The sequence below is a fragment of the Protobothrops mucrosquamatus genome, unplaced genomic scaffold, assembly GCF_001527695.2.
Source record: "Protobothrops mucrosquamatus isolate PMUCROS unplaced genomic scaffold, P.Mucros_1.0 scaffold_280, whole genome shotgun sequence".
Classification (NCBI taxonomy): domain Eukaryota; kingdom Metazoa; phylum Chordata; class Lepidosauria; order Squamata; family Viperidae; genus Protobothrops; species Protobothrops mucrosquamatus.
The window spans coordinates 1972194-1995127 of record NW_015386356.1 but is presented as its reverse complement, the minus strand read 5'-3'; the positions used below and the strand labels follow the sequence as shown (position 1 = coordinate 1995127).

General features: G+C 37.4%; 1 protein-coding gene across 1 annotated transcript in view; it reads right to left on the bottom strand.

The window, feature by feature from the left end:
* Nucleotides 1-290: 290 nt before the first annotated feature.
* Nucleotides 291-22934, bottom strand: part of IRF2 (interferon regulatory factor 2) — a 35011-nt gene continuing 12367 nt past the window's right edge. Inside the window, exons 2-9 of the mRNA XM_015831802.1 lie at nucleotides 16423-16517; nucleotides 15083-15182; nucleotides 13090-13266; nucleotides 10583-10629; nucleotides 8928-9042; nucleotides 7439-7600; nucleotides 6353-6402; nucleotides 291-1613 (exon numbers count right to left, since the gene is read on the bottom strand). Of these exons, the coding sequence (XP_015687288.1) occupies nucleotides 1293-1613; nucleotides 6353-6402; nucleotides 7439-7600; nucleotides 8928-9042; nucleotides 10583-10629; nucleotides 13090-13266; nucleotides 15083-15182; nucleotides 16423-16509 (1059 nt within the window). The 5' untranslated portion in view covers nucleotides 16510-16517 and the 3' untranslated portion in view covers nucleotides 291-1292. The remainder of the gene's footprint in view (nucleotides 1614-6352; nucleotides 6403-7438; nucleotides 7601-8927; nucleotides 9043-10582; nucleotides 10630-13089; nucleotides 13267-15082; nucleotides 15183-16422; nucleotides 16518-22934) is intronic.

Genomic DNA, 22934 nt, shown 5'->3' with positions numbered 1-22934 from the left:
GTATTTTATTTGAAAGGAGGCATGAGGCCATTTAACATGTTTCATGTTTGAAAACTAGGAAATATTATTCATTTTATTTCAGGACCTGCTGAATATAATTCTCCGACTGAATTCCATGGCATTTTGTTAAATATTTGTGTTTTCAATACAATTTTTTAGCCCAGACATTCATCATTCTCTCCTCCTTGCTCAAGCTTGTTGCTCATCAAAATATTTCTCAACTTACCCCTTATATGATTTCTGGTCATTTCATAAATGTAGACAAAGTATTTATTTAAAATTTAGCTATATGTAATATTTATTATCAATCCACAGGATACTTTGATTGCTACATAAAACTCATTATTTCACCTTTACAAATTGTAAAAAGGAGAGAAAAAGAGAAAGAGCAAGAGAGGAAGAAAATGAAAAAAAGAAATGTGCCATAAAGACGTGATAGTTGTTGACAACCAAACACTAAATTGTAAAATTATAAATTTGCTGTAGAAAAGATAAAAAACTTGAAACAATTATATTCACTTTAGAATTTTACTTTGAATAAAATATTCCACTGTATAAAAAAATAAAAAAGTTTACTCTGGTTAGAATTAGGGTAATTTTTTCTTTAAAACCTAGGAATTTGCATAATATATCTGTAATAGATTTTCTTCTATTGTACCACACAGATTTCAAGCATAGCAGATTAGACACAAATAAGACAAGCACTCTTCAGAACAATCTGTGAAATGTACATGGGAGGTTTTACCTTCCTTTTTAATTCATATTTCCAGATTCTAAGGCTACATATGTCAGAAAAGCCTTCGGAGAGATCAAACCTGGAGCTTTAAATGTGCCATTAATTAATAAAAGGCCTTTTTTGCAAGTGCTATTTTTTTTAATAAGGTGCGAAAGCAGACTGCAATATTGCTAGTGCTGCATTATGTACATATTAACAATAGATTCTGCAGAAAAAAAAATCCAGCGAGTTCACATTTTCTCTTTCATTCCAAAGGTTTGGAGTTCATTAGGGTGGCTGCAAGAAGTGAAGTGCTTCTGTTTGGAGGGATTGTTGGGAGGGATGCTTGATGAAGCTTGGCGATACATTTCCAAGTGAACCTCCATTCCCTGGGCTGTAATCTTGGAACTCCGACATTCTGATGATCAGAGTCCTGAGTTTAAGATGCTCCAATGCTGGAGTTGAACACAGTCATATCCTGTACTATCCAGGTTTTCTTTAAATTTGTAGAGCATTCACTAGATATGCTCCTCAAAGCCATAAGATACCATCTGCCAGGAACATATCAGTGAATGGCTTAGCTGCTCTTGACTCTTGACTGGGTGATATCTGAGGTTTTCTTGATGACACTTGCCCGATTTTCATGATCTGGAGGTCTGCTAGTATAGCTGGTAGAAGCTGAGCAAACTATTTGTTGGAGAGGGTGATCTGGAAAAGAAGGCCATGAGCTGCTATAAGGCAAAGGACAGCTTTCTTCTTTGATGGTCACCTGGAGGTCAGGTTGGTTAGAAGTCACAAAGGTGGCCATACTAGGAAGTGGGTAAGGTGGATTCCTTGTGCCCAAATTGCTATAATATTGTTTCCCACCGATGTTTTTCTTTTCCCACTGAAGTTGACTCTGCAGAGAAGAATTGATCAAGTTACTTATTTTGTTAACTCAATTAGAATATTTTTATTTATTTATTTATGGTATCTGTATCCTGTGTTTCTTCTGGAAGCTCCAATGCATACATGGTGATCTTCCCTCATTTTAATCACAGAACAACATTCCCGTGGGTTATTCTAGTTCAAAGTCATCCAGACAGCTTTTTGATCAACTGGGGACTTGAAACTTGGTCCCTAGTCCCTAACCAAAAATCCAGTACCCAAGATAGTATACAGGTAGTCCTCACTTACCAACCATTTGTTCAGCAACCATTAAAAGTTACAACAGTAACTGAAAAAGGGATTTACATCTAGTTCTCAAAGCTATGGAGGTCCTAGTCTCCCTTTGGTCACCTGATCACAATTCGAGTAGTTGGCAACCAGCATGCACTTATGACAAGTTGTAATGTCCCACAGTCACATGATTTCCATTTGCAAACCTTCACAGTCAACTTCCGAGAAGCAAAGCTACTGAGAAGCTGGCAGGAAGTTGTAAGTGGCAGTTATGCGATATAATGCTTAACGACCAGAACCAGAAATGATGTTGTTAAATTGGCATGGTCACATGACATTTTGCTTAGAAATGTGGTGCTTAGCAACAGAGTTGCTGATCCTAATTGTGGTCGGTAAGTGATGATTACCTGCATTGCACTGACACATTAAAAAAATATCTAATATTGCTCAAGTTATCTGTTTTATAAAAGAGCAAGCATGCTGACACGGACAGAATTCTTGCAGTGGTGTGTGAAACACAAGGTAGACTTTTCATGCCTCAATTGTACATCTTGTTGCAACAAGTTCAGTTTGTGCCATACAGGTTTTGTTGCTTGGGACAATGATTGTGTGCAAAGAAAAGGGCATTTTTCCTCAATGCATAAACTAGTGGAAGGACCAGTTGGACATATTTACTGACCCTACTCCCAGCATCGACTTCTGATTTCCATGTCTTTAGGGAAAGTTCTGCATCTGTATACAGGAGCACTCAAGTGTTCCAAGAAAGTTTGAACGGGGTACCTATTTGATTGGGCATTTTGAAGATTTCAAAATGCCCAGTTATGTAGTTGCCCTGTTCTGACTTTCTATCAAACACCGATAAAGTTTCTATATAAATCAGCATCACAGCTGATTAATGAAGAAGTATATGCAGGTAGTTCTCAACAACCACAATTGAGACCAGAATTTCCATTGCTAAGTAAGGCAGTTGTTAAGTACCCAATTTTATGACCTCTTTTTTGTCATGAATGTTGAGCGAATCACTATAACTGTTCAATGAATCATGCGGTTGTTAAAGAAAGTCAGCTTTCCCCAATGACCTTGCTGGTTGGAAGCCTGCTGGGAAGATCACAAATGGCAATCAAATGACCTTTGGATATTGCAACTGGTGTAAATACATGCCAGTTGCCAAGTGCTCAAATTTTGATCACATGACCATTGGGATGCTGTGACAGATGTAAATCACTTTTTTTCAGTGCCACTGTAACTTTGAACATTTGCTAAACAAGTGGTTGTAAGTCAAGGACTTACTATAGAAAATTTAAGGGTCAGGTTTCTTCAAATTCATGTCTGTTCCAATCTTATAGCAAATACAGCAAAACAAATGTTACCAGCCAGGAAAAAAAAACAGCAAGGGCAAAGTGAAATTTCCCCATTTTGTAGCTGAAATTATTTTTTTCCATCCTGGAGAAGTTGCAGATTTCAACCTACCACATGGTTCCATCACACACCTCCTAGTTTACCCTTTTCTCATTAAGTTCAGCAGAAAGCAAGAATGCTGAGCTTTGGCCCTAGCTTTACAGAAGAGAGAAATGATCATCTGAAAAGCAGACAGAGGTGTGTTTTTTTTTAAATCAAAAATAAAGAGGAAAAACTACAATGAAAAAAGAAATATTTGTTTCCTGATTGTTTCTCATTCAACTTGTGAATAAAACTGGATAGAAATGCTATTTATCTCCCAGGTACAATGTGCATGGTTAGGAGAACTTCCTGCCATTGTGTTCAAGCACATGTGAACTCAGGAAATCCAAAAGACACAGCTTCTGACTAAGATATAACAAAAAAGCTCCCACTGTAGCTTTGTATATATAAAAGATAATAGGCATTAAAACCTATGAAGACCAAAGTGGATGTTTAACTTTTCCATTAAGATTGTATGGCTCAGTGAATAAGAGACCATAACTTTAAGCTAGGGGTTGATTCAATTGCAATAAAATCATGGCTGAAAAGAATGAGAAGAAGCAAGTTGAAGTGGAAAATATATATTGCACCAAAATAGATAACTCAAACCATTAATTATTACGGTTGTGTAAAATATTTAAAGGACATGCTTTGCAAATGTGAAAACAATGCGATCCTTTGGAAGGCTATTTTGGGTTGCCTATGCACGTTTGTGTATCCACAAACAATTGGCTCACCACTGAAAAGCAGCAGCTATTGTATATGCATAAATCCATACATTACCACTCTTTGAAATGTCAAAATAGCTGCAACATCTGGAAAGTTTATATTTTTTACATTTTACTCTGAGATGACTTGTTTGCCCCCATGAGCTTTGCAAACCACTGCTAGCCCATATAAGTATTATCGTTTCTGTAGAGATTCACCAGGCTCAATGTCTTATATAGAGATTCAATGGCTAAAACTGCATTATAAATAAAAATGCAAAAATAGAAAAGGAATTGACCTAGCTTTTTGTGTGTTGCATGTGTGCATGTGGTATCAGAAGTCCTATGATGGGGAAAAAAGTCATGCAGCAGCCAGACAGGAATCATAACTGCTCACTAATGCTGACATATCAGTCCCAGGTCTGCCCATCTGCTCTGGAAAATGGTCTCCTGGCTCTGAGCTACATTCCTTTAGCTACTTCTTCAACTCAGCCTAATCTACAAACTGGGCAAGTAAGTATTCAGATGGGCTTGGAATAATTCTATGTAACTTGCATAGTACTGAACATTACCAACCCGGGTGCTATGACACCCCTAGAAGTTACTAGATTTCACATCTGTTACAGAAAAGTCACTGCTGTCAAAGATACAGTGAATTCTCAATGGAGGTTCTCACTGGGTTCACACGCTGTGCTAAGCCAGTTTGCTTAATCAAGATTTGATGAGTTAATCAAAATTGCCTGACCTCCCAACACAGAAAGCCAAAACAAAGGAAATCACATTATTTTTTAGCTTGATGTGTAAGCCTGTTCTGTGCCAGACGATCTGGAAAATTTAACTATGGGTAATTAAAGTTTTGGGTATTTTTCAAGTTCGGCAGCAGCTTAAAAATCTCTGCCCCAAGCAGCCACATCTATTATTTAATATAGTTGTTGCATCTCTGTTGGACCCGCCATGATCTTTCAGTAGTCATAGCATTCCAGATTTATTGGTGTCTAAAAGCTGGCTGTAATGATGAAGAGTTGCTTTTAATATATCTAAGTAGCAATGGGCTGAAAAAAAGTGACATTCCTTTTTGCTTCGGTTCCCTTGTCTGCTGCTTATATATCAAATATTTGAGTTTTAATTTTTTGATTGTTTTATATATGTTTAATGCCTGTTTATACTTTTTGTATTTTACAAGCTGCTCATCTTTTGTGAACTGACTATAAAATTCCTAACCATAATACTTTAGATATGTGGGAAGATGGGGTAAATTATTTTGCCAATATTGTGGCTGAACTTGCTTTTTGGTCATAAGCCACATGTGGCAGCAGGAGGGGAAGGGAAAATACTGCCTATGTTATTAGTGATAGAATTTCAAATGGCTCTTGTTAAGATGCTTAAACCTTTTCCTGTAATTTTTACAGAGTAACCTCATCAGAAACAAGGAAGTCTGAGAAGTTCAGTCATGACTTCTGGACAGATTTCAGCTGATTGGAGGATAATGTGCCAGCCATCACACTCTCGGCTTCTTCTTTAACAGGGCCTAGCTGTTTGAAGGAGCACATCTGTAGTAGCTGTCTTCAGGATCCCTTTCACCGATGTGACTGCTGAGGAAAAAGGAAAGATTCCTCCCTCCAGAAAGCCTAAGTAATTCCTATTTTTCATCTTTTTGGAAAATGGGAAGATTTTTTAATGAAGAGTTTTGAGGTAGTCCTCAAGATATGACCACAACTGAGCCAAAAGTTCTGTTGCTAAGCAAGACAGTTGCTAAGTGAATGGTTTTTCTTGCCACAGTTATTAAGTGAATCACTGCAGATGTTAAGTTAGCAACTTGGTTGTTAAGTGAATCTGGCTTCCCTAGTTTTACTTATCAGGTCACAAAAGATGATCACATGACCTCAGGACACCGCAGCTGTCATAAATATGAGTCAGTTGCCAAGCATCTGAATTTTAATCACATGACCACAGAGATGCTGCAAGTCGTAAATGTGGAAAATGATCATAAGTCATTTTTTTCAGTGTTGTTATAACTTCAAACAGTCACTAAATGAACTGTTGTAAGTCCAGGACTACTTGTATTTGGCATTTCTTAATGGTACAATCATTTTAATGCTGCTCATGCAGTAAATTTAATACAGCTTCCTTCCTCATCTCTGTTACTATTACGTATTAGTATCTAAATGTTATTGTACACTGTTTTCATTCATCATAAGACATCATACAAACCTTTATAAAGAACAGAAAGGATATTGACTTCTAAACATCAATAAACCAAACAAAGTTCCTAAAAGCAATGGAAAAACCTATTTATAACAGTAAAAAGAAAACCTGGAAATGTTTTACTTACTTGTGCCTTTTCTTCATCACTTGGCATACTATCTGTTGTTTCACTTTCTGCTGGACACAGTAGGGATAAAAATATGAATTCTAAAGAAGTATGAATAGCCAATATAAACAGAAATTCACTACGGTTATTTTGTTTTAACCATGATCGGCTACATTTTCTCATATACAAGACATTATTCTATATCTGTCTAATGAGATTTATGTAAAACCAGTTAGGTCATATTAACCACTGGAACCGAGGGAAAAAGTAATCTAAAATGAGTAGTCATAAATTTATTTTTTAAAAAAGCAATAGAATTGCTTGCATCTGAGGGCCAAAGGCGAACACTACTACTATGTGTAAACTTGCTTCAGGATCAAGAGGTTATTTTAAACTATCCCTGCATTTGCAAGCCATGATTGTACATAGAGACTCTGCATATTACTATGGCTTACTTGCAAGTAATGTTATTGGCTCCATGCCCAAGAAACAGTAAAACTTATTTTACTTGATAATGTTTATCTAGACTTAAGGCTGCTTTTTTCAACTGAAGATACATTGATTTCCCAATAAATTATGTTTTACCAAACATTATTTGTCTTTGGCTGTATTATGATATACCTGAAAGACGAAATGCATGACAGGATTTTATGCATAATAGCAGATAAAGACTAAATCATTGGTAAAGCAGCTGCATTACATACAATAGGTCTCAGACTGAGTCTTAGATTTCACATAGGGAAATACAAAAAAGACCCTGATCTGAATTCCTGGAGTCCATGTAAACGACAATGATTTCCATTTTTAAAGACAATTTAAAATATATATAAAAATAAAATGAAGATTAAATGCTCTTCAAAATAGCTACTGTCTTTAAGGAACTAAAAATTTTATTGACTGAGTTTTATTAAATTTAATTTTAAGTACTTTTAAGGAGCATTCAAATTTAGTTCCTATATCTGATTTCAATACAGCTTTCTTTCGTAGAAGAAAATTGTTTATGTTGATTACAATGGTTTTCCCAGAGCATCAATAAAATCACTTCCAAGTAACCTATGCAGAAAAAGAAACATTTGTTAAAAATTCTAGTATTACAAAACTACTGACCTGCATAGGAGACAGGAGAGATCTGTAGTGGATATAATTGACTCATGGAGCTGGGCTGGTCATCACATTCTGTTGTTACCTCTACTACTTGGCAAATATCTGGAGGATTGGGAACTATCATGTGATCCCCAGAACCAACCTCAAAGTGTGATTCTCCTACAACTGGATATGACAACAAAATATAATAATGGTGATGACATACAGTCATATGAACTAATAGCATATTTTCAGTGATTCTGAATGCACTGTGGTTTATCATATTTTTATACCATAAAAGGAGAAAACGTCAGAGAATCTAGTTTACAAAATCCCACAGTACAAAGGGATGTTGTGGATAAGGCATATGGGCAGTGAATATATATAAAAAAATTGGTTTACTGAGTCATTCTTTCCCCATCACCACTCGGAGTCAATCAGCTTGTTGAGAATATTTTATTACAACAGCACCTTAACCACCTCACACATACAGTGTGGGAGGGCATCTCAGAATGTTGATAGTGGATGAAGCTTGTATGTACAGGAAGAGTACCTTTTTACTACTTCAGGCAACATGGTCCAAAAGGGAGGGAAGGAGGGAGGGAAGAAGGGTGATCATTAGCAAAACCATAGTTTACAGAGGCCATCATAACCTTGCCACTGAACTAATCAAAGAAAGGGAAGAAATCTAATAAATTAATCACTTAACCACTTAGTGTACTAAAATTGTACTTTGTGAATGAGAATAGGCATTATTTTTTCTTCAGTTAAAGATGTATTCCTAGCTAAAAAAAATGACCCTGTTTTGAAGGACTCCAGCACATTAGTGTTTTTCAACACCTTTCAACATCTCCAATATACCCAAAGAGTCGCTAAGTTCATTCCAACAGGAGGAAGAGAGAACAAGATTTGCATTTTTCTTTGACTAGCCACAGCACATTTTCTCTATCCTAGCTTCAGGGTAGATGTGTAGTATGTGTTCGAGGAACATTGGGTTTTATAGTTCTACAGTCATATTTACAGTACTCCTTGGACCATTTTTCTAATACGTCATTTGGAAATTGACAGATTAGAAAGGATGGGTTTTGGAAGCCCCAAGGGAGGGAAGGAAAGTTTCCAAAGTGAGAATTTTCCCACTCAGATCAGAATTCTCTTGTCACCTAGGAGGTGAAAAAATTCCAAAATCTTATGTTCAGGGTTGCCCATCCAAAATCTGCTGATCTGTGTTCGGAAAGATACAGTGGAACTTAGGGGCACTCATGATTCATAACTCTGATGGGTCTGCTCTAAGCAGGACTAAATCTGTAGCCAAATAACTGCTAGACAAACAGTTACATTTCTTCTTTTACATTTACCATTTCCCAGGAATTTTGTTCAAGATTCCTAACTAAACCAAGACCTAATTATTCTGTTGCTATGATACATCTGATATATTACTGAAAAAGTCAAAATCGTTGGTCTAGAAGTTTGCCACGCAAGGAAAAGAATGTGCCGGTCTACCGGAGCTGCTTACCTACAATGTTTATTGTACTGTCGACTTCAGTTTTTATTGCAGAAGACAAGCAGTAATTAGAAAATTCTGGACTTGTTCCATTACTCAGCTGATAAGAGCACTCCTCTGGTTCTTGCTAGAAAGAAAGCAATGGAAGGATGATACATTGGTAGGCACTCAGAAATATATGTCATCTCCTGACTGGTCATCAGCTAAACCTATCCCATACCATTCCTTTGGCATTCTGCAGGTCAAGTTAAAACAGACGACTGTCTCATGCTGTTCAGTCTCAGAACTGAAACACCAGCCATTTTATTCATAAAAATATTCTGCATTCAGAAAAGCAATGCACAGAGTTTATTCAGAGGCCTTCTAAGAAATATGCTTTGCATTAAGAAATTAACTTAGGTATCACCATCTCCAACAACTCTTCTTGTTAAATATTTATCATAGCCTTCTAAATAAAACTCGTGGTTCTAACTAAGATGCATGAACTTAGCAAATTTCTACTTCCTGCAAAATCAAATCCATAACACTTAATTAAGCACTCTTGGGCATCAACCTCAGTGCAAAAAAACCAGGGTCTTACATCTACAAAATGTCCTTTGATAGTAGTACATCTAACAAGTCATTACAATCACCAACCATAATGTCCACCCACAGCAAAAGTACAATATAATAAAAACAGAGATAGATGCAGCAGGAAAACAGAAGTCATAACTGATTTGGGTCTTTCAATAAAACAAACATCTGCTGCCTGAGGAGGAAGCTTCTTGCCTCCTCATAAGGCAAAATTCTATATTTCTGTTTCTGTTCCTGAAGCCTGCAAACATACTATTGAAACTGTGTAGATAACGCCTATCGACATTGGAAAGTGCAGTTAGATAACTGTATAGGCTGTTACTAATGACATATGTGCTGACAAGAGGAAGGGAAAGGTCTCTGCCTTGTTTAATTCTTTGTGCAGAATATATTATGAGAATTAACCTTTCAAAAACAAAACCAATTATGTAATACACAAGCAACTGGCAATTATCACATTGTGTCCTCCTAGAGAGATGTGAGTACTACACATACTTTTTTGATGCCATAAAATCTCCTGGGATAACAGAACAGATGGACGGGTGAATGTAAAACCACTACCTATCATGGTGCTATTTGCCAAGAGTTCAGTAACTAGAAATCTGAATAACCAAGAAAAATGTCAAAATTTTTCATGAGCCAGCAGAATAGTCTCAATCCAATGATTAGAAACATATTTTGATAAGAGTGTCTTTATCAGTCTGCTACACTTTGGTTTTCATTTCAATAATCATGGATTTGAGAAAAGGAGACTCCTTATTAGAAATGCAAATTGGAAGAAGTACATTATATTTCTTCCAGTCACATGGGGAAGGGGAAATGTGAGCGTCCTCTCCCATAGACCATGCTTCTAAAAAGGATCAATCTTCACTTCCAATTACTTAAAATAAAAACCAATTATATTAAGCATATGTTGCAGCTGGGCCAAGTATTTTGTCTGAATGCAGTTTATTGGAAAAAAAGTCTGTTTAGTCCTTTTGATAAAAAGTGTTAATAAACTGAAATACTTTTTCAGAATGTTTTGGAAATTTCTGTATCATAAATTCAGAAATGGTATACATCTTCTTTAGCTTTGAAATGGTAACAAAAAATACCTTAATTTGTTTAATTTTATCTTCCTTGTCAGACTTGGGTTTCTTTCCTGTAGAAATGTAAGAAAAGATATTTACAGTCATTTCCTGACAAAAATTAGTCATCTTGGCTTAAGTCTATTATTTGCAAATAATAAAAGATTTTCACCTGAATTTAATATAATAATTAGGTCAATAATGCTTGAAAAATACTACTTGTTTAAATCATACTGAAAATACGTGAAGATAGACAAACAGAACTGACATTATTTTCTAAGATCCCCCATGTCAATGAGGAATGAGATCCCTCTCTACACTGGGATTACTGCCAAAGTTGGTCACCATGTGACAGCTCTTTTAGTAAGCTCCTCATTCTTATTTTAGTTACTTTTGTATACTTGTAAAATAGTTCATTTTTATCTAATTTTTATCTAATATTAACTATTAATTAGTAAAGTTTTACTAGTAGTAGTAATTTTAGGATTTTATATTTAGGCTTAGATAGGATTAGGTTTTAGACTACGAGTTCCGTAACTTATCAGCTTCAAGCACTTGCCGATGAAGTGGGAGTATGTTTTAAAATCTTTTAAACAACTCAAGGAAGCCAAAACAAAAGCTATTAGTAAAAGCCAAAAGGAACTCGAAAATAAAGTTTAAAAGGAGGCATAAATTGGATACACAGTTGGGAGGAAACCTTAAACACAACATGGCGGCAAGACATCTAGACAACCAAAGATAAAGGACTTATTTCAGATAGTGAACACTGCAAGTAAGCCTCCTTTTTTTCTCTTTTCCCCTTGTAACCTCTGCAAACAAGTCCTGCTCCTTATTGGATTGGGAGGAGGATGACTGCCTTTCTGTGGAAAATGAGGCTCCATTAGGAGACAGAGGGGAGAACAAGGATAATATTAAGAGCAATTTTAAAGGAGACTTGGACTTGATTGCCAAGAATTGCCTCTTGACAGCACAAACAGTTATTGCGACATTTGATCAGCTCTTGGAGGCAAATAAAAAGATTGAAGAATTAAAATTTCTAATGGGAAACTATCTCTCTACATTAGATAATGAAGAAATAGTGAAGCCCATGCTCCGAAACTTACTTCTACTTTACGAACAGCCCACATGGATCGGGGGCTTCAAGATGGAGAAGACACGGAGGAGAGGCTAGTTCTACAGAGACATAGGATTCTACTCCACGTTGCTGATATTCCTTTGAACAGGGGCAGGTGGCATAACAGGTGAGTAATACTTAACTCTCTTTCCTAAATCTTACACTGCAGGGTATATCCTCTCTACACTGGGAGTACAATAGCTAGTATTATTGGTTTTTTTTTCAGTTTCTGGAGTTGTCTTCCAAAATAATAATAATACTTTTCTAACTACCAGCTGCCAAAGCAAGGGAAAAAAAGAAGCTAAAATTTTCTGCAAAAACTTATGAGACTTTGGCATCTCATGTAAAATTTCCAATTTTAATTATTCATGTCAGGAAGGTGAACAATGTATCACTGGGGCTATCATAGTTTTGATCCTACTGCTTTTCTTTGACACTAACTCATATCATTATTATATTATCAGAAGGGGATGAATGCCAGGGTCCTTATCATCTTTTACAATATTTTCTATTCTGACTAGCAATGAAAGACTTTTCCCCATTTTCTGAAAAGGATCATTTTTTTTTAACTGGGGGTGCTAGGAATTAATTCAGGACTGTCATCTCCTGGGCCGTGCACAGCTTTTCTTTTCTTCTTTGGTTATCAGTTTTAAGAACAGAAAAAATATGGAATTTGATGATGTCATATGAAAGGCTGATGGAGCCAAGACTATTTGCGCTCATCTGTACAGCTGAAGGGAAGGATGGAAATGACTTTAAAGATTTCTTAAAATTTTTCTTCTTCTTAGGTTTATGGTGGCGAACCTATGGCGCGCGTGCCACAGGCGGCACGCAGAGCCGTCTCTGGTGGCACACGAGCCATTGCTGGGTTGAGCTGTTCCCTCCTCCTCTCCACGCTTGCGCAGCTCTCTGCGCATGCGCAGTCTAGGAATAGGCGAGAGGCTATAAAAGGAGCAACTTTCGGTGGAAGCAGCATTTGCTGCAGACAGCGAGAAAGTGAGCACGAGTCGGAGCGAACAGCGAATGAGTGAGCAAGTGAGCACAAGCTGACAGCTCGGTGGCCACGCCCACTCAGTGGCCACACCCACCCGGCACCCGCCGATGCATAAGTGGGTTTTGGGTTGCAGTTTGGGCACTCGGTCTCTAAAAGGTTCGCCATCACTGTCTTAGGTGGTTGCATAAACTTAGTAGATGTGCCTGTGACCAAATAAAGAATGCCTGCCTATTTATCCACATGCGCCTAATCTGTCTTTTCCCAGATTTCCCCTCTGGTTTCCTAAATGTGTTGTGGCTGTAAGCTTTATTTGTTTTGGTCAAGTGGAAATTCTGTGAACTGGAGTCTCAATTTATCGGGAAGTCTCTTAAACAGCAGTTCGCTGATGTCCAATAAGTCACTAATTATCACAGTCCTTTCGTTTACCTTTCTTAGAAGGCCTCTCGGATAACGGCAACATCCGATACACTCTGAAAGCATTATTGCCTTTCTTGATGCTTTTGTCTTTAACTTCTTCTATATCTGGCAAGGAGTTCATCGCACATCGAAAATTGGCCTTCCATGTTTTTGGATCTGCTTTATCGACTCCTGGCTGGTACTTTCCTAAACAAAAAGGGAAGAAGAAAAAATCTTGGTAACCAGAATTTATCTTGAAGTGGAAGAGACTGTTGTTGCAACACCGGTTTAAAAATCAATGATTAATTTGACGGGGGGAAGGAAATGCAGTGCAAACAAAGGCCACAGAAAGACAGGAACTGTGAAAAACTGATACAGAATTTTTCTTTAAAATATTTGTGTAGAGTTTCCCATTAAAGAACTTCAAAAGCAGTTTCAATTAAACATTGAGGGACATTTTAACAGAATAACAGAGTTGGAAAAGACCTTGGAGGTCTTCTAGTCCAACCTCCTGCTCAAGCAGAAAATCCTATATCATCACCGACAAATGATTGTCCAATCTCTTCTTTAAAATCTCCAGTGATGGAGCACCTACAACTTCTGAAGGCAAGCTGTTCCATTAATTCAGGGGTAGTCAACCTTGGCTCTTTTATGACTCATGGACTTCAACTCCCAGAATTCCTGAGCCAACACAGCTGGCTCAGGAATTCTGGGAGTTGAAGTCCACAAGCCATAAAAGAGCCAAGGTTGACTACCCCTGCATTAATTGTTCTATCAGTCAGAAAATGTCTCCTTAATTCTAGGTTGGTTCTTTCCTTGATTAGTTTCTATTCATTGCTTCCTATTCTGCCTCCAGGTGCTTTGGAGACTTTCAGGTGCTTTGGAGATTTTCTGATATAAGCCCATAACACTATTGGCTTAATCTACCAAAAACTATTCCCACAGAGCTGAACAAAAACATTGAAGAAATGTAAGGGTTAACTGGGCTGCACACTGCCAAGAAGGATTCAGCATTAGCTGAAGATATCCTGGATTGAACCTAAGTTGTTCCATCACCTCTGTGGATGTGGTATCAACTGACAACTACTCCCCAAGGCAGACTCTCTGGAGTCCATTGAACCTCTCCACCCTTACACATGTGCCCTTGAATCCGACTTCTGGAGAAGTTGACTGTCTTCTGCACTTGCCCAAAGATCAAATATAACAAAATGCTTTTTGTAGGCCACAAGCGTATCCCCATATTCAAGTATGATAATTCTTAAGAAGTGGGGATGGAGGGCCAAATCACCTCCAGCATATGGATAGGGAGGATTTATTTTCATTTGGTTTCACAACTCAGGTATTTGCGATAGAGGAGTCAGAACCAATACCTTTTAAAGGCTTTACAGCTACACAGAGTTCTAGATCAGTGCTTCTCAACCTGTGGTCCGTCGACCCCTGAAGGTCCATCATGATGTCATCACAAGGGGTCTGTGAAGACTTGAATAAACGTTATGATTTAAATCTTGAGTTAAGTCTTGGTGGTCCACGACCACAAGAGGTACTTAAAGGGGGTCCATGGTGAAGAAAAGGTTGAGAACCATTGTTCTAGATAAGCAAACCAGCAAGGTTCTCATTGCTAGTCCATATTTACCCACATGTGGTCCCAGAAAACAATTTTCAGGAGCAAAGCACACAGACACACCTGATACTTAAGGACTTTGCTATACTTCAAGGACTCTCTATCCCAGTGTTTCTCAATATCAGCAATTCGAAGATGTGAGGACTTCAACTCTCAGACTTCCCCAGGCAGCCATCCTGGCTGGAGAATTCTGGGAGTTGAAGTCTACACATTTTCAAGTTTCCGGGGTTGAAAAATACTGCTCCATCCATTTGAAATAGAGAGGGCACTTTAACTTACTCTACTATGTTTAGGGTACTAATGAGTTTGATCACACACAACAGCAAAACAGAAAGTAGTATCAATGAGAAAAATACAGAAATTCAACGAGAAACTGCCCCAGTAAAAATAAGTTTCCCATACCAGTGTGAATGGCCCAATTCCGAAATAAAGGAGCATCTTTCTCAACATCCCACCCATGACGTGCGGCATGCATCCAAGGAATCTGAAAAATCTTCTTTTCCTGGGGGTGGGGGGTGGGGAACAAATAGGAGACATAAAGAATTAGCTCACAAACTTAAATCTTAAGATACTTAAAGCAAAGCTAGACCACCCAAAATGTTTAAGGACACATCTGTGGATGCTGCCAGGCTCTTTTAGATTTCTTTATATATTTTAAATATTTTATTTTTTTAATGGCAAATTGACAATCTGCCCATAGCATTTACTTTATTTATAATATTGCTTTTTTGGTTCACATACCGCAAGCAGCATTCTTAGAAAATGAACACAGTGATTGTTGCAATCCACTTTTTAAAAATAGGGTTTTTAAGAAGAAGAAAGAGAGAGAGAAGCTGAGATGATAAGAGTATTCTGGGAGAGCAAACAAGAGATGATGCAATTTTTAAATAGGTGTTTCTCAAACTTGGCTTGTGTGGACTTCAACTCTCAGAATTCTGTTGCTGGTTGGAAGATCCTGAGAGTTTAAGTCCACACATCTTAAATTGCCAGGCTGGAAAAGCATTTATTTAAATCTTTAAAAATGAGGATGCTAATGAGACAGCTCTTTGTCATTTCAAATTGTGGTATCCTCCCAAAATAATATACAATTAGTACATGATGCATGAATCAATTAATATTAAGATTGAGGTACTTTAACTTACTCTACTATGTTTAGGGTACTAATGAGTTGTGTTATTGCACTTGCAAAAACAACATTTTTAGATTTTATTGGTTTCTTGAGGGAAGACTTACCTCTAAAATCCTCCTCCTTTTTATAGATATCATGTAACTGTATACCTCGTTTGATACAAAAAAGGGGGAGGCAAAGTTTCTTTGAATCAGGTGACTGGCTTATCTCTGCTCTATAAATCAGAATTATAAACAACGGCTTGACTAAAGTGAGCATAGTGTTTGTTATTAAAGCATTTGAAATGAGTGCTTTGTAGTGTGTTATCATGAGTGAAGCTCCCCTTTCCTGGAGAATTAATGCAGTCACATCTTTTGTAAGACTCAGGTATGCGCATATGTGCACTTAGTCCCAGAAGAAATTCTGTGTGTGCATGGATGGACACACACACACACGGGGGGGACGGGACTTCTAGGCAGCAAAAGCAAAACAAAACTTTCTAAAGGATGTGGCTCTTTTATTTTGCTTGTAGTAAAATACTATTCAAAACATTCTTTTGAATGCTCTGCAGCCTTGCTTTAGAAAAGACAGTCTGGTTTATTTCTCACTGCTTAAAAGTACAGGCTTGCCTTACCTCATTTAGCCATTTCAGCCCTGGGATTTTGTTTGAATTTATTTGTTCCTCTAGCCATGGCCGCATTCGCATTCTTTCCACAGGCATTGTTTGCTCTGCAAGAAGAGGAAGTACTGATTATTTTGAAAGCCAAATTCATATTTCCTTTTGATTAAATACTCAAGCCAATGAAGGCTGAAGGTTTTGATCTACAGTAAAACAATATCAAGGCCCTCATATCAACAGATTGAATCTTGGTTAATCTTCCCTGAATGGTTATTTAGTCCTTATGAGCATTTACCTTATACTCAATCAATGAAATGTCTACATCTGTTGACAATTTTCAACACTCCTTCAGCTTAAGAATATCCTCATAAGAAAAGTTAAGCCCTCTTTTAATCTTGCTGATCTCAAAGGGAAGAGCTAAGTGTACCCCCAACTTTTTTCCTAAGACATCAGTGAGACTTTTGGCATAAATATTTATACACACATAATTGGGAAAATATGTTAAAGCTAAGACTGGTAAGGTTTCTAACCTTATACCCTATAAGCTTATACACTAATTGGGAGTTATCCAAGGAACTCGGTCCAAGTAGTCATTGGTGAATGAATGTGGATCAGATTGTTGGGCCCTTTATACTTTGCCAAGAATACATCAATCTATTTTTATTTAGTTTATTGAGATTAGAACCATTTATCAGGTACCATAAACCATAACAGTGTTCAGAGAGCAAAAGGGATTATAAATTATGTACCTGCAATATAGTCCATCAGTAAAATGATACCATAGTAATTTTAGACAGCATATATTACATGCTTACAATATATGATTCAGGAATGTCATAACCTCTGGATGGATGTTGCCATGCTTCAAGAAAATAAACTGATACGCTAGGCTAGGTTGAATACAGAACTGACTTCACACCAGATCAACAGATACAGTTAGAATGTGGACATGTAAGATTTCAAGAATTAGAGCATAACCGTGTTTAGTCAAAAAGACACCAAACATAAATTAATTAGTAGAGCATTGGTCTAAAACAAAACAAAAAAGACATGTTTTCTCTTGGTTTACCATTTTATACATTAGTTCCACTACATCAAATAGCTGAAGAGCTTCAAAGAAGCTACTATTCCTAGAATGTTTAAGGCAGGGATTAGAAAAATGCATCTTCCCAGAGGCTGTCAGATTACACATCCTTTCAGACCTAGCCAGCACACTCAATTCCAGGGATAAAGGAGGAGGTAGTTTAACAACCTCTGGAGTACCATATGCCTACTACTCATATTTTATGAGAACTGATTTTCAGGAAGGACTAAAAAATTGTTTCACATGCAGCGTTAAACTAAAGTATTAATTTCCCCTCCTTTAGAGTGGGCCTGAGGAATCAATTAGAAATGTCCCAAAGATGCTTTTTCAAGAGACAACTGGACTTTCTTTATTTTGTTTGTTTTTGAAGACATTTTGCTTCTCACTCAAGAAGCTTTTTCAGTTCAGAATTGAAGAAACTTCTTGGATGAGAAGGGAAATATCTTCAAGGAAAAACAAAGAAAGTCCAGTTGCCTCTTAAAAACACACCTTTGGGACAACCATGGCCTGCATGAGTGAGAATCTCCATAGAAATCGATCAGAAAGTTACTTCTGCTTTTAAACTAGCTGAATTTTCTATAGGGAAGCTATGTTTCATTTAAACTATATTTGCTACAAGGAGATTAGGCTTTAGCTGTGATTTATGACTTGGCTTATTAGTAAGCTGCAGTTTAAACTAAACAGAATGGTCACTTTGGAGGAAGCCTAGCAAAATTAAAACAAAAAGCTAAGATTTCTAATCTTTCTGCCACAATGTCTAGGAAATACAGGTGTGCAAGGCCAAGGCTTCCTGCTCTCCATGCACTTAGGTTAGCACAGCCGTCCTTGTAGCTTTGTTGGGCATGCGTCATAAGGCCCAGTTGGTGTGATGGAATTTACACCTGCAGCATCAGAGGGGGAGGATTTGGCCAAATTAGAGCTTTCTCAGAAAAGGACCGAGATCAAGAGACTGAGTTGGATGAGGAAGGAGGGAAGAGGTTCAGGGTAACCACATCCTAGAATCTCTCAGGATATATTTAGTATCTTTTGCTTTAGTTTGACAAGATTTTGTCCACTAAGGGTAAGCAAATAAAGGATTGGACTGCCTCTTCTCTGGGCTCAGGCAGAACCAGGCAAAAGAGTTCAAATGACTCAAGCTATTCAGAGGCATCATGGAAATGGATAATTGTTATGAGTGCCGCCTATGCTTGTTCTTACAATATGAACAGCTATATAAGTCATTTAAAATAAGTAAATACATAAATAAATGGTTCTCTCCTCACTTTCCATACCCTGGAAATTAGCTAAGAAAAGTGTAGCTACATAAGTTAAGCAAAGCATCTCAATATCTTCTCTTCAGGTCAGAAGAATTACTTGAGACAATTTCATAAGCAAAGTTATCACAAGTGCGAGAAACCCTGTTTATGTCCTTAGAGCATTTCCAATGATCTCATACTATCACCGTCAGCAATTTGCCACTGGTATGCTAGAAGAAGAAAAACATCTAGTTCAGTGATGGCGAACCTTTTAGAGACCGAGTGCCCAAACTGCAACCCAAAACCCACTTATGTATCTTCGGGTGCCGGGTGGGCGTGGCCCATTGGGTGTGTGTGGCTGCTGTGGTAACGGCAGACTGGGTGGGACTAAAAAGTTCAATCAATCAATTCCAACTTTGTGAGATCTTTTTTTTTCCCTGCGAGAAATTGAAATTGATTGATTGATTGAACCTTTTTTTTCTTTTTTTTGCACACAGCGGCGGAGGCCTAAAGCGAAAAGGTTTTATAAAACCCAGCTGAAGGCCTAGGACTGGGGCAACGGAGCGCATGCCTACAGAGAGGGCTCTGCGTGCCACCTGTGGCATGCTTGCCATAGGTTCGCCACCACGGATCTACTTGATTAGCAAATTCTTACAATGAGTGTTTTGAGCTTTATTATGACTCTGCTTTGGATGAAAAGCAAAGGAGAGGTTGCCACACAGGCCATGGATTGTGAATTGCAGCAATGTGGAGGACCAATTGGCTGGGTTTTGAAATCAGCAAATTCAATGACCTAAATGCAGTATGGTTTAAGGATAGAAGAACAAGAGTCAGCAGAAGCATGAAGAGGAAGAAAGATAACATCAGCAACATTAGTCGTGCTTGCTGCTTCCCTGTGACTTCAATACCAAGGCAAAAGTTGAAAGGTCCACCATATGCTTTATTGTACATGAAATAAGTGATCTACTCTGTCATAAAAACAAGGTTGTCTCTTTGGAATGGCACCAGGAAAAATAGCTACCACCCCTGGGGTGGGTGTGGGCATTTTCTTGTCTGCTGACACCATTGTAACCATCGCACTTTCTGAGACTTACTTAATATCCTTACCCATAATATAAATGAGTATATTTTGCATGCACCTAAAGGGCTCTAGGGATTTCAGTACATTCACCTGCCAAATAGATATTGTGACCCAGGTAAAACATAAGAGTGCATTCAAAAGCGAGGGGGAGGTTGAACTGAAGAAGCTTAAGCTACCTTCTCAAGTGACAGCTGTACAAAACCACAAAGTCAAAGATGAGACCCTGCAGGCTGCTATAACTGCTCTTATTAAGCATCCCTGTCACCATCTGCATTTAGGCATTAGCATAAATGCAAACTAGACAAGGATTTAGGTTAGTCCTATATGTTGTCAACTTGCAGTCTCCCTGACTAATAAACATATTACAATATAAGGTAAGATTGTTGCTTCATGTTGGTCTCACCTGAAACAAGTCTTCTGGAACCAGATATGAGGACAGCCATTAAAGTGCACTGTTCGTGGTGGCTCTTGGCTCTGAAAAAAATCAGCAGTGGGAGCCAGAGAATTCACCCTTCAGCAATTCTGGCCCAGTCTAATTAGGAGATATTTACTAACCTGAACCTAAAGACCCCAGAGCAGAGAAACTATAACCTCATATACACTTTCCTGAAGAGTAATTTAATTTCTTCTTTGTCTACAGGGCAGAAGAGCTTAAAGATCAGTTTTCTTTTCTTTTTGGCTCTTAGATGAAGGGAAGTCTATCTCTGTTCCTGTTTTCTGTTTCAATATTCATTTTACAGAAGTTGAGTTGATGACTTTTATGGAAATTTTAGCCAAAAAACTCTATAAGTTAGAATTGAAGCCTGAGACCCAAATCTGACAAAACACACAAATTTCCACAAAGCACAATAACATATCAGTTTCATAGAAAATAGATAATGGACAGAGAAAAAACTAATTCAATCAATTCAAAGAAATGTACATTTTCTTTGAAAGCGAATACAACCACCTATTATAGAAACTAATCTCAGATTTTGTTTGCACAACACACCAATTCATAAGCTGGTTTATTTACCCCTGGTGTAATCTATGTGGTGTGAAGTTAGCCATTACAATTGGTAAGCTATGGTGTATCACTTAGCATATGTAAACTTTAGAAATTGTGTTTTACTCAACAACTAATGGTTAACAAAATAATGGTGTAAATCAGCCACAAGCCAGAGAATATAGAATATGCTTTCTTTATCCCCTCAAAGGCATTAGCTAGAAGCCTAGCAAACTGTATTTGTTTGATGATGTTATAATGCATGTCACATCACTTGTCCCATGTTGCCAACGCCCATGTGTCCTCTTTCCCACTGTCCATTCTCCGTTCTTCCTACACACACAAACACACAACCAGTGTGATGGTTGCTTTCTCTTAATCATCTCTACACCTACAAAGCAGAAGAGAACAGAAGGTAGTACCAAGATACTTCTCTCAAGAGACTTCCCTACAGTATCTCTCCTAAACAGCTGCAAGCTAAAAAAGTTTTTCTATTGACTCAGCAGTGCAGATAATCTACTTCTCATCAAAAGTCCCATGTAGTAGAAACCCAGCCATAATATATACAAGAAGGTAGTAATGAAGACCCACAAATACATCCGTAAAAGACAATGTATAGTTTCAAATAGCATCGTTACTCAATTTTGTTCATAAGCAAAATTGTGGCATCAAGTGGGCAGTGGCCACTTACAACAAAGAAATAATCGCACATTGTAAGAGGTTTATGATCTTGTCTGACAGTTACATGATATCTTCTCCTCAGTATGAGAAAATAAAAACACTGAATGCCCAAAAGTGTCAGATCCATGATAGTTCTAAGGAGACTAAGTACATATAAAATAAACATGAATAAAATAAAAATGAAATCTATTTACTAGTAATACTTTCAACTGGGCTAATTTAATACCTCCAGTGGACATAAGCTTTCTGTTTGGTTAAAATAAAATTCGCTAATAAATTTCACACTGTAAATAATCACCCAGGACTTATCTTTGATGCAGACTTAATTTATAATCAGTTGAAATGTTCTTCCACTAGTTTCTAAAGATACTATTTTTAAATCATACTTCTATTTATTCTCTTGTATTGAGACTGACCCATGTTCTAGATAGAAACCTAAAAGTTATTATTGGTGGTTGATGACATGTATCACTTCAAAAGGAAGAGCAGATGGTGTAGCCCTAACATGAAGTCAAATGCTACTGGGTTCTATAATAATGTTGGTTAAGCGATGTGGGTATCTGGCGTTATGTCAAGAGGTTAATGGTGCTTCTGTATGTAATGTGGTATGATTAAATTGTCTGCACTCTTCACAATATTTAACTGTTCAAAAGAAAGGGGAAGTTTGAGAGAGAGTTGCAATTAATAAAGCAACTTGCTCACATTCATCCTGAGATGTACAGTTCTCACTGGACTGTAGTGCTTCTAGTCTTTGTTGCTACCAGTATGTTTTTTAAGAAAGAGTTTCTCTAGGACACATATCTACTCGAGAAATCAGGTTTACCTCTTGTGCCCTTCGGAGTTTCTAATGCAGTTTTCAAAGTTTCTTCAATATTTAGCATCAAATTTTAATTTCCAATATGACAAAAGGAGACAATCATTTAATATACAGAGTATATTGTAACAACTGAGCCGGGGTGGTATTGCAAGCTAACTCTATTCACTGCAGAATCGAACCAGGAGTTCGATTCTGACTGGCTCAAGGTTCATTCAGCCTTCCATCTTCCGAGATTAGTAAAATGAGGGCCCAGATTGTTGGGGGCAATATGCTGACTCTGTAAAATGCTTAGAGAGGATTGTAAAGCACTATGAAATAATATATAAGTCTAAGTGCTATTGCTATTGTTAGCTGTAAAATTTAATTATCTTAAGGTTCTTTTTTCCCCTTGTCCCTACCTACTTTCTCACATGCAGTCCTTGCCCCTCACTCATGACCTATTTAAAAAAAAATAATACCTCTGCTTTAGGATCAGTATTTTTTCACACATCTTCAACACAAAGCTGGATAACAAGCAAACGCTCTCACAGTAGATTGCACAATGACTCAAAAGTAAACTACTAATAAAATCAGTGGAATTTTTTCTTTGAGTCAGACCAGACTGGGAAGTCTCTTTCTGTAAGAATTTTTTAAAAGCTTGAAAA